Raw genomic sequence first — 15,626 nt, forward strand, 5'->3', positions numbered from 1 at the left:
CAGGTCTGGGACTTGAACTGTGCAGTCGACTATGTGGGATCCTTTTGTCTTAACCACAGTGCCACCAGATGACCGAACACTATCACTTTTAAAACTCTTTTCTTCAGCAATTATTTGCCCAAAGACAAACACTAGAATGTTCACTATAGTGTAAGGAAAAAGGATGACAACTAAATGTCCAGAAAAATGGAAATGACTAAATAGGGCCGAGGGGAAATTTTTATTTGTGAATATGAACATGTTTTATATGTGGATGTTTTAGAAAGCAGGAAAAAAAATATATAGGTTAAATCCTAAACTACTGACCAGTGACCTGCTTTTAGGAAAAAATGTTGGGTATTTTCACTTATTATTTATAACTCCGAAGTGATAAAATTTTTAACATTATGTTGGATTGCTTTTAAAATTTTACTACTGGTGCACTCCCAAACCCCAAAGTGGACAAAAAAAAAAAAAAAAAAAAAACACATGCAATACTGAAATTCAAAAATCACAAGACTGACCTCAGGAAAGAATAAAAGGCCACAGCCACACATGCAAAATAAGCATTTTTCTTGGTGTATACACACAAATATTTTGGATCTATAATTAATGTAGTGTTAAGTTTATATAAAGTATACAATTCAATGATTTCCAGTTCATTTACAAATTGCTCAATCATCACCATCTTAGAACATTTTCATCATAAAAGCAAATATGAACCAGGACCAGAAGATGGCATAATGGTTAAGTTGCTGGACTCCCACATAGTCGACTGTGGTTCGAGTCTGGGACCCAGCAGCTTAAAACTCATGCCGGGTGTATGTGCAAAATCCCAAGAGGAGAGTGGAGAAGGGATTTCAGCGTGACCATCCCCCGGGGGGTCATTTCTTCCTGAGATGTCTGTTTCTCTGGCAGGTATACACACCCTATAGTAAAAAATTTCTTAGACAAACTTGAACCCATCAGCACTCATCCCCCATCGTGCCTTTCCCTTCTTGCTTCATCCAGTCCTAGGAACCTAATAGCCCACTTTTTGTCTCTACCCATTTGCCTGCTTGGGGGCACTTTCATGTAAATGTCATGTAGTCTATTGACTTCGGAACATGGTTTTACTTAATGTTTTGAGGTTCATTCATGTTGTATCATGTATTCGTACTTAATTCTATTTATTAAATATTCTGCTGAATAAATGTAACACATTTTGTTCATCAGTTGGAAGGCATACGAGCTGCCTCCGTATTACGGCTGTTATGAATAATACTATCAATATGGTTGTATAAATTATCATGCTGACATGTTTTAATTCCTCTTGGGTATATACTTCTGGGTAATATGGTATTTAATGGGCATTTCATATTTACTGGGTCATCCAGAGTCATGACACCTCTTTGCATAGCAAAAACACATCATGACTTTTCCGACAACCTAGTAACATTGCTAACTGTGGAACTCTTTTCTTTTTTTGGAGAGGTATTCACTATAGGGCGTGTGTGCTCACCAGAGAGAGACAGGCAGAAAGTGAGAAATCACCCCCCCCCTCCCAGGGGGGAGGGACCCACTGCAGTCCCTTCTCCTCCATTCTCCGCTCGGGATCTTGGGCACACCCACACGCGCCTGGTGTGAGTTTAAGCCACCGGGTCTGGGACTCAAACCGCAGTCGGCTACATGGGAGGCCAGCGACATAGCAATTACGCTAACTGCTGGTCCCCCAACCAGCTGTTTTTGAGGATTACAATTTCCCTCATCCTAATACCTGGCGCGTCTTTTTGGCGGTCACTCTTCTGGAAAATATGAAGTTATCTCATTGTGGCTTCACTTTCTCTAATGACTGATTATTCTTTTCATGTGGTTATTGGCTGGCTGTCTTATCTTCTTTGGAGAAATGTCTATTCATATCCGATTTTTTGCTTGTTTTGGTGTTGAGTTGTAGTTCTTTATACACTTTAGATCTTAATCCCTTATTGTAAGTAATCCCTAATTTGTATTTTTTAGTATAGAAAATATAGTGTTCTTTTACTTTATTGGTGGTGGTTGCACCTTTTGTGTAAAGATACTATTTGTCATTGTGCTATATGCTGGAAATTCAATATAAATTTTTCCTTCTTTTCCATTCCCATGAATAGAAAATCTTCCGGGCCATGTATGACTATATGGCTGCTGATGCAGATGAGGTGTCCTTCAAAGATGGAGATGCTATCGTAAATGTTCAAGCTATTGATGAAGGTTGGATGTATGGCACTGTGCAGAGGACTGGCAGGACCGGCATGCTCCCCGCCAACTACGTTGAAGCTATTTAAGCATTTCAAAGCATCACACCTGTCTGCAGGACCTGCAAACCCTGCAGTTAATATTTCAATGTAGATTCTATTACTCAAGTTCTTAAGCTGCCTAAAGGTTTTTTTGCATCTCTTAATCTGCTTCTATAGGAACCCCAGTAAAACATTAGTATCACTAGTCAGTCCAGTTATTTAACATCTCCATTATCTGGATTTGCACATAAAACTTGAGAACAGTAAACCTTTAAATTTTAAAACTGCCATTATTGGGTTTTTAAATAAGTTTCAGAATATTTTAAAAGCTTGTACAATGTTATTGCCATTTCAGTCTGGTCTCCCTCCATTATAAACTGTTTAACAGTATTTCTTTTCTAAAACAGAGATTCTGAGCATATGAGACATAAGGCAAAATAGAATCTATTCCTTTTCCTTGCTTACTGAATGTTAATGCTTTTATTTCTAACCCACTTCTGAAGTTATAAAGCTGGTAGTCAATATAAACTGGCAACTAATAAAATTGGTAATTGTGCAACAAACTCTGAAGAAATACATTATTTTTGATGGCTTTAAAATCTCTATCAATTAAAAGAAATAAGAAACTTAATCCCTTCCACTAAATTATTTTTTTAAAGAAATGTACTATTAAAAATGTGTTAAGACTGGACCACTCAGTGGTCTAGTAGTGAAAGCAGCTGGATCTCACATGGCCAAAAACAGTTGAGTTCCAGAACTGGTGGCTTGAAAAACACACTAGACACGTGTGTCCCCAAAATCTCGAGGGATTATAGTATCAGCACCTCCCCCGCCCAACTCCCTCATCTCTGAAGCAAATATTTACCAAAAAAAAAAAAAAAAAAAAGAAGTCTAAAAGTCTAAGAATAGACATTCTCAAAACTCTTTTATTTGTACTTGAATCAAGCAAGCTTCTCTTATAGATTTAGAAATTAAGCCCTGGGGTTGGATTCCAGTTCTAACTTTGGGACCTTTCCCACTGGTATCCATCCATTGCCTGGCAAAGGTATTAAAGGGGCAAAGGGTAGGGAGATAACCAACGGCTTAATGCTTGAAAGGATTTTTCAAAAAAATAAAACCCCAAAACGTATCCCTCAATTTGTTGCACCTCAAATTTCTTAATTGCTCTCAGACTGTAAGTGCTCTGGGGTAGAGTGCAAACACCTGAGAATGACCAGGCCCTGGGCTAGATGATGGGGTTCAAATGATTAACAGGAGGTTACTGTTAATGGAACTCAATGTCCCAAGAAAAGCAGACCATGCCAACACCACCTATAAGTGGAAGACTGCTGCAGTCGCATTCTCAAGTCTTTAAATGTCGTTTAAACTGGGTGAAAATCTAAAGGTGGAGTATTCTATTGTCCAACTTCTCCACGCCCCACACTTCTGACTTATCCAAAGTATATGCTTTCTCACTTACAATGGATTGGTCGTTAATTTCCTACATGTCTGCTAAAGCACTTTGCAGTTGCTATTACAAAGAAAAACAGACACAACTTTTCTCTTTTAACTTTAGTTTTAAAAAAGCTTGGGAGAGACCAGCAGTTGGAGTGATGGCTATGTTGCTGGACTCCCATGTAGTCGACCGCAGTTTGAGTCCTGGACCCGGGGGCTTAAACTCATGCCGGGCGCATGTGCGTGCATGCCCACGATCCCGAGAGGAGAATGGAGGAGAAGGGATTGCGGCGTGACCATCCCCCCCCGGGGGGGGTGATTTATCACTTTCTGTCTCTGGAAAGCACATGCACCCTAGAGCTAAAAAGGGAAAAAAGGCTTGGGAAATTTCAACATACACACAGAAGAATCTTCCTATAACTACCACCTAGCCTTAAGAATGATCACCTGGGGACCACAGTTAGCATAATGGCTATGTCGCTGGACTCCCATGTAGTCGACCGCAGTTTGAGTCCTGGACCCGGGGGCTTAAACTCATGCCGGGCGCATGTGCGTGCGTACCCAAGATCCCAAGAGGAGAATGGAGAAGGGACCGCAGCGTGGCCATCCCCTCTAGGGGGTGATTTCTCACTTTCTGTCTCTGTCAAACGCATGCGCCGTATAGCAAAAGCCTCTCCAAAATAAAGATCACCTGATGTCCATTTCATGTCGGTATTTAGATTATGCTGTTCTTGACAATTATAGGTCTCACGAAACAAACAAAAATGAAGCAAACAACACACAGCACAGTAAGTTTTTACAGTTTTATTTCAGGTAAAAGTGCATTTCTTTAAAAAACGTTTCCGAGTCTCAACTGCCAAGTGATAATAGTCAACACTCAATGGTTCATGAATGGTTTTATTGCGGATCAGATTCTCCCCTGAAAGTCCTAATAAAATATGAACTTTTTAAGTACACATCTGTGCTTCAAACACTATATAAGACGTTACAGAATCAAAAACTGCACCCTTACTTCCCACCTACTAGTGCAGTTAAGGAATGAACAGGTACTTCTGTTATGTTTCAACTTATATCATTTGAAAAGCTTATCAGATATAAATACTTGGTGAATGTAAACTAAACTCTCTTAGAATTAACCAAGGGCTGGGACAAAAATACTATAGGTTTATTAAGTGACTGATGTGGCTTCTATTAGTCTTTTTTCTAAGTGCAAATCAGTCAGGTCTATCCACAGGAGGTAGGGTTGAGGTAACTCACCAACACAGAAAGCAAACTCCTATGACTCAATTTCAGTTGTGACTTTATTAGTGCCAGATGCCTTTCCCTCAAACTATCTAGGTCCCTTAATATCACAGAAAATAGGTCACAAACTAGTTTGAGAATTTAAGAAAAAGGATTCTAAAAATGTACTAGCATTTCCTAGTGTGAATTTGAGTAATAATGAAAGAACAACAAGGCTGTCTAGGGCCAGATAGTATATATTTTAGGCATGGAGGGCTACACAGTCTGACTACTCAGGTCTGCACTGCAGTAGGAAAGCAGCCAAGGACTGTATGTATGTGAGCATGGCTCTGTTCCAGTAAGGCTCCATTTCTTTATTTTCATGTGTCACAAAAATTTCTATTTTTCAATCAGTTAAAAAAAAGTGTTAGCTCACAGGCAGCACAAAAAGAGGTGGTGGGACCAACAGGTAGTATAGTGGTTAAGGCACTAGACTCCACATGGCCAACCAGTTGGGGGTCCCAGAACTGGCGGGTAGAAACACACCAAGGTGTCTATGTGTGCACGCCCAAAATCCCAACTGGAGAATGGAAGAGAAGGGATTGCAGTGTGGCTACCTCCCCCCCTCCCCGCCCCACCCCTGACATGATTTCTCACTGTCTCTTTGCCTCTCCAGTAAGCTCACATGCCCAATAGAAGAATCTCAACCAAAACAAATCAATAAACAAGTGGCAGGCTATAGCTTGCCAATCTGAGCTCTATAAATACTTAGAAGTTAAGACTGTCATTCTTCAGTTTCTATACTCAAAACTGACTTGCCTCTTAATACTATTTTCTTATAGAAAACTCCCATTCTTTAAAAATAAACTCTCTAGACATGTGCTATTCAATTATGTAGCAAATTATACTACAGTCCACATTCACTTTTTTGAAGGTGAACTTCCATCTATTTAAAAAATGAAGCTGCCTTTTGTTAGGAATGACTGTTTTGGGGAGGGCAGAGTAGTAAATTGATGCATAATTTTTAATAATCACTGTACTTATGAGCAATTAGGGTACTATGTCATAGGCTAGCTCTCAGGGACCAGACTGCCAGCTGTTTTCAAAGCCTATAGGATGTACTACCCCTGTAGCAAATAAACTAACTGCATTATTATATTTTGGCTCAATCTGCCTTCCTCATTCTTCATTTTATCATGTTCAGTTTCCACCAGCATATAAGCCTGCTGTCTACTGGGTTGTCAGAAAAGTTATGACATTTTTTCTATACAAAAATACATCAAGACTTTCCAACAACCCAATAGTAAGCTCAACCTTTTCTATAATTATAAATTGGCACACTGTGACCAAAAAATATTCCCTGAGTAGAAAAGTTATGTAGTTCTTTCTTCTTTGTATCATCAATTGAAAATACTGCCCTCAATTGGACAGTCTCAGGTAAAGGAGGGTTAATCTTTTATACTAATGGTATCTTCCAGAGGTGTAAGCATTTACATATCATGTCAGTTGGATTTTAATTGTTCTTTGGAAAAAAGTTTAGTATATAAAAGGAAAATGGTTAAAGATACATCATAAAATTTAACATTCTATTCCAATAACTAAGTAAACTCTCATAATTGTTAAGACTACTACTGTTAAATACTCACAGGTTTTCAAGCCTGAAATAGCCAGATTTTAATGAACACAGATCAAATATGACTGTCACGTAGTACACATAATCTATCAGTAAGTGGGTCATCAGACATCATAAAACCCGATTTAACTTACAAATGAAGACACTGATAAATCTAGTAAACCAATCTTAAAAAACCTTAACTTTAGGTTTCATTTTTCTTGATGTTTTGAATAACAGCAGTTCTCACACAGTTTCTAAATATGTGAGAACTAACATTTTAAGAGAATTCTAGGAAAAACTCAGTTTTAGAGAATCAAATTATTCAAACTCCACTGTATAATGAACCAGGGATTTTCAATCATATAAAGTAATAGCAAATTAAAGTAAGATGAGGTCTTTGGTTAGACAACAGGGCCTATCTGATAGGTATGACTTCATTATGGCACTACTAACTTAACTGAAATATTAAGGGTATTCTGTTTTCGGTATTAAAAATGAAGATACATAATGAATTGTAAGGTTCATTTAAACACTATATATTGGGTTATCAGGAAAGTCATGACATATTTTTATGGTTTTCTGTGCAAAACATGTTATGACTTTCCCAATGACGCATTATTTATATTTGAAAAATTGGCTTCATATTAGTAAAAAAAAAAAAAAAAGTGAGAAAATAATCAACATATACTCATGAAAAAATACTTTATCTGCTTTATTAATAAAGTTTCTGGGGCCAGGAGGAAGCCTACTGGTTAAGGCACTGGACACCCACATGGCTAACTGTGGTTCACGTCCTAGACTTGGTGGCCTGAAAAGAATCACGCTGGGCACATGCATGCCCAAAATCCCAAGAGAAGAGTGGAGGAAAAGGGAGTGTTGCATGGCCATCTCCTGGGAGGTGACTTCTCACTTTCCCTGTCTCTGTCTCTCGGGCACACATGCCATATTTTGAAAAGGCTCCGAGAGGCAAAGTTCTACTTTCTTTAAATGTCTGAACTTTTAGGAATCCAAGAGACTGGTCTGCATCCCCAATTCATAAACTTATAGAAGAGTAAATTTTATCTTTTGTGTCAGTAATTTTAAAAATACAAATCTAATTGGGCTATTAGAATTTAATTCATAGCTTAATGCCTCTTAAGACCTATCTACTACAAGTTCAGTCCAGACTCAGTATCTGTGTGGAACTACTGGAAGTTGGTTAGAAATGCAGATTCCTAGGCCCCACTGCAGACCTATCGAAACATAACATTTTTACATGCATGTACAAGTTTGAAAAGAATTGTGTTAAAAATTAAAATTTCAGTCTAACATCTACATACAAAGCCTAAGACCTTCGTAATGGTTTAGGGGAAAAATGAACGTGGGTTGTGGTAAAATGCAAATATTGCCTCCTCCTGCACCAAAGTCCTTGCCAACAACTACTATTTTACAACCTCTTAGCCTAGCCGACAAATAAAATCCTGGAAATCCATCCTAAAGAATAAGCTGGGTCAGCTGGTGGCATGGTGGTTAAGGTAGCTGGATCTCACAAGACCAACTGTGTAATTTGAGTTTTAGACCCTGCCACTTGAAAAACACAATGGACACAAGTGTGTGCATGCCCAAAATCCCAAGTGGAGAACAGGGAAGAAAGGACTGCAGTGTGACTTATCCCCCTGGGGAGTTCTTTCTCACTTTCCCTATCTCCCTATATGTCACTCTTCTGTGAGCACGTGTGCTCTATTAAAAATTGGGGGGAAAAATGAAATCTAGGTTGCTCATGTTAAGTCAAAGATGAAAGGAATGACATAAAAGAAAAATATTAACTCATTCATAACTTCTCTTACATTGCAACTAAGACAGCTTTTAAAACAGTTCTTATTTTTCATTATTCTCATTCCTTTACTTAAAAAAAGGCTCCACGGGGACCAGCAGATGGCGTAATGGCTACGTTGCCGGACTCTCATGTAGTCGACTGCGGTTAAAGTCCCGGACCCAGTGGCTAAAACTCACGCCAGGCATGTGTACATGCATGCCCAAGATCCTGAGAGGAGAATGGAGAAGGGATTGCGGTGTGGTCATCCCCCCTGGGGGGTGATTTCTCGCTTTCTGTTTGTCTCTGTCTTTCTGGCGAGCGCACGCGCCCTATAGCAAAAACCTCTCCCCCATCCCCCAAGAAAGGCTCCATGTATATATTTACATTCCTCCCCCCAAATTTGATTCTTACCTTGCCACTTATTTCTGACATTATAATGATTTTTAAACATGTAACAGAATCCCTGACTACCTTCAGGCTATAGAGAAAAAATATTCAGGGGCAGTCCAGATTAAGTTAGACTTTTGACTATATTATCCCATAGCATCATTTAACCTGATTTACCCTATACAAACTGTAATTAGAATAAACTTCTATACCATTCAGCGATGGCTTTCAAACTCGTTCAAATTGCAGAGCATCAGTAGTAACAGGCTTGCTTAAATTGTGAAAATTTAAACGCACTATGAAATCTAAAATAGTATTTCATATATACATATATATATATATATATAAATACTACACTCCTGCATGTTATCCTACTCTTTTCAAATAACACATAAAATGATTAAAGTACATTTCCTGTGTTCTTATTAATATTTGCCATCTATCTTATTAATTATTAGAAAAAACCTGAAAAACAAACATTTTAATAGTGAAACAAAAACACTGGCATGGACCAAAGAATATTAATGCTTTTTGCTATGCAAAAATTATTAAGGGGAAATCTAGAGAAAATTATAAGAAATTAACACTTGTGCCTACTATTAAATTTAGTGATCTAAGTAAATACAACCTTTTTGGCCGCATTGTCTGCTATTTTTCAGCTTCCCAAGAACTTCGAACCAATACGTTTATACAAATGTTAAGACATGCAGTCATGAACTGAGTTAATTTTGACTCCACACTGTATTAAATCTCCTCTCCTCCCCCCCCCACACATATTCATACTTTTTCAGTTAAAAGAAGGGGGGGGAGCTCTTTTTACTATTTAATATAATTTGAGAAATGGACAGTATAAACCATAATTATATTCTATTTCAAAAACTATATTTTGTTCATAATTTAAGCTACAATTCTTAGCTCAAAGGATCACAAAAATTTCTAAAACCATCTTCAGTTTATGAATATCACACTTAAACCCAAAAATATTTGTAGCGATCATCAGTATATGATTACAGGGGGAAAAACCCCCACAACTTTTATAGGGGGCTCGTTGGAAGTTTTTGCTGAATATAAGAAAGGTACCCAGACAAAAGTATTAAGCTCTATGAACTGCTCTAGAATATGTGCCTTTATAAGATAAAGATTAGGTTTTGAATAAAGCACTCATTCTGTGCAGAAAATGAGATATATTTGTAGTTTAAAAAAATAAACAAAATAGGGTGAGCAGGTGTCATGGTAGTTAGGGTACTGGATTCCACATGGCCAATTTTGCTGTCAGCTGCTGATCAGGCAGCCTAAAAAAAATCTTGCTGTGTGCATGGGCCCAAAGTTCTAAGAGAAGATGAAAGAGTAGGAATTGTGGCATGGTTATCATCTTGGGGGGTAAGTTCTCACTTTCCCCTTCTCTGTCTCTCTCTGGTGAGTGCATATGCAAAAAATCAACACAGAACAAAAATTAAGAAATATAGAAAGTCAGGTTCTAACACTAGTTGGTAAAATTTACAGATGTTTTAATTATGTACCCTATTTTTTTTAAAGTAGGCACAAAACACGCCATATGAAAAGAATAGCTCCAAATTTCTTCTAAATTTTCTTTTGGGCGTAGGTGAAATAAGCAGGTAAATTTCAGATTTCTCACAGTCTAACTTATAATTAAAATAGTAAAACTAACTCTCCATTAAAAAGAAATGTAATGAGGCATGTTTTCTAGTGGTTGATACCCTCTTATAAACCGAAGGACAAAAATAAGTAAAGGCATGAATATCAAGTTATATGTTAACATTTTCACCTTTCTGTAATGTTATTCATTCTGGATACTATAGAAAATAAAACTCATATTTTAACTAAGACTATTAACTAAGTACAAAACTATGTTATTTTATTTGTAGAAAGACTCCTACAAATACCTGCAGCAAGCCCATGATGCACTTCTACTGTCCATACCGATATCTCAGTATTTGATATATACAAAATAGGTTTCTATTAAACAAAATCAAGCCATTTACAAGAAGCTGGAGAAATATCAATGCAATTAACAAGGAAATTCATAAATTAAAAATGTCATCTATACATAATATACAAAGAGGCATGCATTTAAAAAGGAATACTATGTTTCCTCACAGGCAAATGCTGCTCCACAAATATTTGCTAATATAAATGAATGATATCTCACTCAGTAAATTAAACAATAATGCAACTCCTGGAAGCTAAAACCTTCAGTTTTTTTTTTTGCTCAAGTTTTCCAAAGTTGACACCTGCAGTGAAAAGTTCTGCAATTCATCTGAGATGTTTACCCAGAACAAATTTCCTAAAACTCAGGCACAATAAATGTGATTTACAAAGAAAAAAATGAAGTATAAACACCTTTATCAGTTCAACAAAAATTCAAATAAAAATTCTCAATTTTACTTCAAATATTTTACATTACATGTTTCACCAGAATATGTATAAGTTTATAAGTGTGAGGCAGAAAAAAAGTATGCTTCTATTCTAGTTTTTGCTTTCACATCTTACTAAATAATTAGAGTTCTTGAAAAACTACGCATAGCAGCCAAGAAAATACATTATATCAAAAAAAAAAGACCTTACATAATGAAATTATAAAATTTAACTTACATAAGTCATTGTCCTTTGGGGTTTAAAATGTTATCAACTTTACAAATAGTTTCTTCTCTGAAATTGTGCTAAACTTCAGAACTTATTTTAACAATCAAGAAATCCAGTGATGTTAAAAGAAACAAACAAATGAACAAGCAAACAAACAAAACACACACCTACACACAAAACTTCAATTGTCTGAAAATTCTAAATAGAATTTTCCTGGGTTGGTGACCTCCAACGTGACTGTAGATTTCTTATTATACAGTTTGCCATACTACCCAGTTTTTCATGCATTTCAAATAGCTGGCTTCCTGAATAATTATGGAGATCCTCTGAATCCAGCTGAAGAGCAAGATTATTAATCTGGGCCACAAGGTTTTTAGATAATGGAGGTTCTAACGCCACGGGATCAACCAAATCTAAAAGAGAAAAGATGCACGAGTAAGTCTATGCCAGATAAAAATTAAACTATAGCTTTTTTTTTTTTCTCTTAAAGAATTATTTTGGGGCCAGCAGTTAGCATAATGGTTATGTTGCTGGACTCCCATGTAGTTGACCACGGTTCGAGTCCCGGACCCAGAGGCTTAAACTCACACTGGGCATGTGTGCATGCATGCCCAAGATCCCAAGAGGAGAATGGAGGAGGAAGGATTGCAGTGTGTCCATTTCTCACTTACTGGTGAGTGCACGCACCCTACAGCAAAAATCTCTCTAAAAATAATAATAATAATAATTATTATTATTTTATTTAACTTTAATAAGAGAGAGACGGAGTGAGAGAGTGAAAGCAAGCCACCAGGTCCAGCACTTGAACCGCAGTCAGCCATATGGGAGTACAGCGCCACAATATTTGCTAGCCCCCAAACTGTACCTTTTTTTTAAGTTAACTAAAAGTTTAAGTGCCTAGGTTTCAGGCCGAGGTACTCCTGCTTAGAACAAGATGACAGAAAAATCCACTACACCACAATTTATTACTGTTATTAAAGAAACAGACAATCTACTTTGTTTTTATTAACATAAACTACAATAGAATATAATTTTTACATCCTTATTATAGACCTCAATAAGCTAGAAGTTTACAATTAGAGAAAACCCAGACATAGTTTAGGTCAGATCAACTTTTTCTAATGTACTCAGCATCAAGCACACACAGAAAATAATTACTGAATTAACAGTGCCTGGTTTTAGAACTAAAAACAAAAACAACCAAATATTTCTTCAAGAAAAGTCAGCTGATCTAAATAAAATTGTCCTACTTTGCTGAAACATACCTGAGGCAAGTCTTTCCTCATCAGAAGACAGAGATTTATTTTCGATTCCATTTAATGTTTTTTCAGAAATATCAAAAACTGGAATCTCTTCTAGTCCACGAGACTTCACCTTGGTGATATATTCAAAGCACACACGCACAAAGATCAAAATTAACTTAATAGAAATACTAATAAAAACACTGGAAAATAACACACTATTTAAAACATATAGCCCATCATAAATAACTAATATTACTAAAAAATTGTTCTACTAACTACACACAAAAAAGAAGGACTATAATCATGTACTACAAAATGTGTGGTTAAACAACAGTTCAAGGGGCCAGTAGGTGGCATGGTGGATAAGACATTGGACTCCTACATGGCCATCTGAGGTTTGAGTCCTAGAGCCCTTTAGAGAAGGAAGGAAAGAGAAAGGAAGGAAAGAAAGAAGGAACAGTCAATGGTATAATGGATTTCTAAGAAAATATAGCAATGGTAGGTGAAAAGGTACATTTTATTTCCAAAGTTCAGGAATAAGGGGGGGGCGGGGAGAGGAACCCTAGATTTCGAAACTTAAATAACAGATGGGTTTCTTTCTTTTTTAAAAAATAATTATTTTATTTAACTATTTTTTTTGAAGATGAGAAAGAGAGGAAAGGGGAGAGAGAAGAGAGAGAAAGAAAGAAGGAAAGTGAGAAAGCAAGCTGCCAAGTCCAGGACTTGAAATGTGGTCAGCCATGTGGGAGTCCAATCACCTTAATCAACACACCACCTGCCACCTCTATGGGTTTCTTTTAAAAAGAAAATAATTTTTTAGGTGTGAGCAGGGCCCATGGACCACTTATTCAGATATTAGCATTTCAAAAAGTTACAAGTCACCACATACTCAGCAATTCCACCTCTACATATATAGGAGAACAAAAACATCTGACCAGGCAAAAACCTGTATGAATGTTCACAGTAGCATTATTCATAATAGTAAAAACATGAACGAATAAAATGTGGTACATTTCTATGATGCTATATAATTTAGCCTTAAAAAGAAATTTTGACACAATGCTCAGCATGGTTAACTGTGCTTTTGTTTTTTTATTGGAATAATTATTTAATTTTATTTGCTATTGTTTTTTAAATTTTGATGAGAGAAAAAGAGAGAAAATGAAAGGGAAAGTTAGAATGCAAGCCAGCAGGTCCGGCACTTTAATCATGGAAGGGCATGTCAGAGTCCAGCACCTTAACCACCATACCACCTGCTGGTCCCCCTGTTTAAACTTAAAAAATAAGTCACAAAGCTAGGAATAGTCCAGGTGGTGATACCTAGGTGTCCCAGGGCTTTGTAATGCCAGACCCACATTGGGAGGGTCGTGGGTTGTCCAGCGCCACTGGGTGTGTGCATACCCATGATGGCCGGTTGGCTGTGGCTGTGTGCAAATTACAGTGCCAAAAGCCTCTTGGAAGACCTGTCTCTCTTAGCTTTGAAAAATGAAAAAAGAAAGAAAAAGACCACAGGTTGTGTGGTTCTACTTTTATTCAATGTCCCAAATGGGCAAATCTATAGAGTGGTTGCCTAGGGCTGAGAGTGCAAATAAGGAATGACATCTATGGGGTCAAGGTTTCTACTTGGAATGATGATAAAAATGTTTCACAGTCAGATTATGGGGATGACTGCAAAACTACACTAAAAGTCATTACACTTCTGAGTTGGTAACTTTAATGGTATGTAAACTGTATCTTAATAAAGCCATCAAACATATTTGTATATAAGAGCACTGGTTTTCAACTTTAACATATTTTATCTTTCATTTTTTCACAATTTTTACTAGTATCAATGGATAGTCTTTCTCAATGGGTTTTAGGAGAGTCTGTGAATACGTCTGAAAATATATAACTTAGTTACGTATTGTTCTAAGAGTAGAATTTGGCTTTCACCAGAATCTTGAAAACACCCATTATGCAAAATGTTCACATGCACAAGAAAAATAAGTCGCAGACGTGCTAAGTACCAAAGTCAGAATACTGTGACCTACAAATTTCCAAGGTTTTTGTAGATGTCTGATGGAGTATTTGAATTTTAAAAATAACAGCCATAAAATAAATCACCAATTGGTAGAAATGAAAGAGAGAAGGGAGTAGAACAGAATTTAAGTAAGCCTGAGGTGCATTACATAAAGTGCAAAACTGAACTAACTTCAGTGAAATTACAAAATAATCTTCTTTTAAAAAGAATTTTGCGAGGTGATGCATGTGCTCATGGAAGAAAGAGAGAGGAGAGAGAAAGAATGTGGAAAAAGTACCCCGGTAAGGAATGGTCAGACTGCAATACCTTCTCTGTTTCTCCTTCCCATTGGAATCTGGGGCACACACGCACAGGTGCCCAGCCCTAGCTTTTCAAGTCACTAGGTCTAGGACTTGAACCATGCAGCCAGCCATGTGGGATCCAACCACCTTACCTGACTGCCAGCTGGCCCATAAGTTAATGTCTTAAGTTACTACTCTGTTGCTGCTGTTCAAAGACAGGATCTTGTTGAGTTATGACCCTCCTGCCTCAGACACCCAGCTGGGGGACAATACCACTGTACCAGGCCTTTACACTGTACCAGAAATCAAACCGGGGCCTCCCAAAGTGCATTCAGCCTGCAAAATATCTAATATCACTGATGAGCCTTATGATGAGCCTTAAGTTACACTTAACAATGGGAGAGATAGTACTCTCAAATGGTTTTTAAGCAAGAGTAATTCAAATACAAATTTCCATAATGTATTGTGACATAATTTACTAATAATACATGATTTATAACTAACATCAAAGTTTCTACCTGTTGCTCATGATAAACTCTCAGAGCCTTTTTTACATTGGACACTTTTGGAGACCGAATAGGAAGTGTTTTTATTTCAGACGGTGTAAGAGTACTCAAATCACCAATTGTTTTTATATTCTTGGCTCTAATAAGTTGTCCCAGGCCTCTTGCCCTGAACGGATAAGAAAAAGGGGAAACATAATTATCCAATTTTATTTACATGATACTTACAAGGTCTTACATAGTTGAATTTTCCATTTTTAAGCTCAAGCATAACTGAGTTAATTTATGTAG

The 15,626-nt window shown here is 37.0% G+C and overlaps 2 protein-coding genes across 7 annotated transcripts in view; one reads left to right on the forward strand and one right to left on the reverse strand.

Annotated features, from left to right (window-relative positions):
- Positions 1-2,411, forward strand: part of NEB (nebulin) — a 234,272-nt gene extending 231,861 nt beyond the window's left edge. For both annotated transcript variants that reach the window (XM_027775357.1, XM_006157632.1), the window contains one exon: positions 2,106-2,411. In XM_027775357.1, coding sequence (XP_027631158.1) covers positions 2,106-2,279 — 174 coding nt within the window. In that variant the 3' untranslated portion in view covers positions 2,280-2,411. The remainder of the gene's footprint in view (positions 1-2,105) is intronic.
- An 8,862-nt stretch (positions 2,412-11,273) lies between these two features.
- RIF1 (replication timing regulatory factor 1) overlaps positions 11,274-15,626 on the reverse strand; it is a 79,198-nt gene continuing 74,845 nt past the window's right edge. For all 5 annotated transcript variants that reach the window (XM_027775352.1, XM_014591281.2, XM_006157633.3 and 2 more), the window contains 3 exons: positions 15,351-15,504; positions 12,553-12,661; positions 11,274-11,700 (listed from right to left, as the gene is read on the reverse strand). In XM_027775352.1, coding sequence (XP_027631153.1) covers positions 11,486-11,700; positions 12,553-12,661; positions 15,351-15,504 — 478 coding nt within the window. In that variant the 3' untranslated portion in view covers positions 11,274-11,485. The remainder of the gene's footprint in view (positions 11,701-12,552; positions 12,662-15,350; positions 15,505-15,626) is intronic.

Source organism: Tupaia chinensis, unplaced genomic scaffold (assembly GCF_000334495.1).
Source record: "Tupaia chinensis unplaced genomic scaffold, TupChi_1.0 Scaffold000549_1, whole genome shotgun sequence".
In the NCBI taxonomy this organism is placed as follows: domain Eukaryota; kingdom Metazoa; phylum Chordata; class Mammalia; order Scandentia; family Tupaiidae; genus Tupaia; species Tupaia belangeri.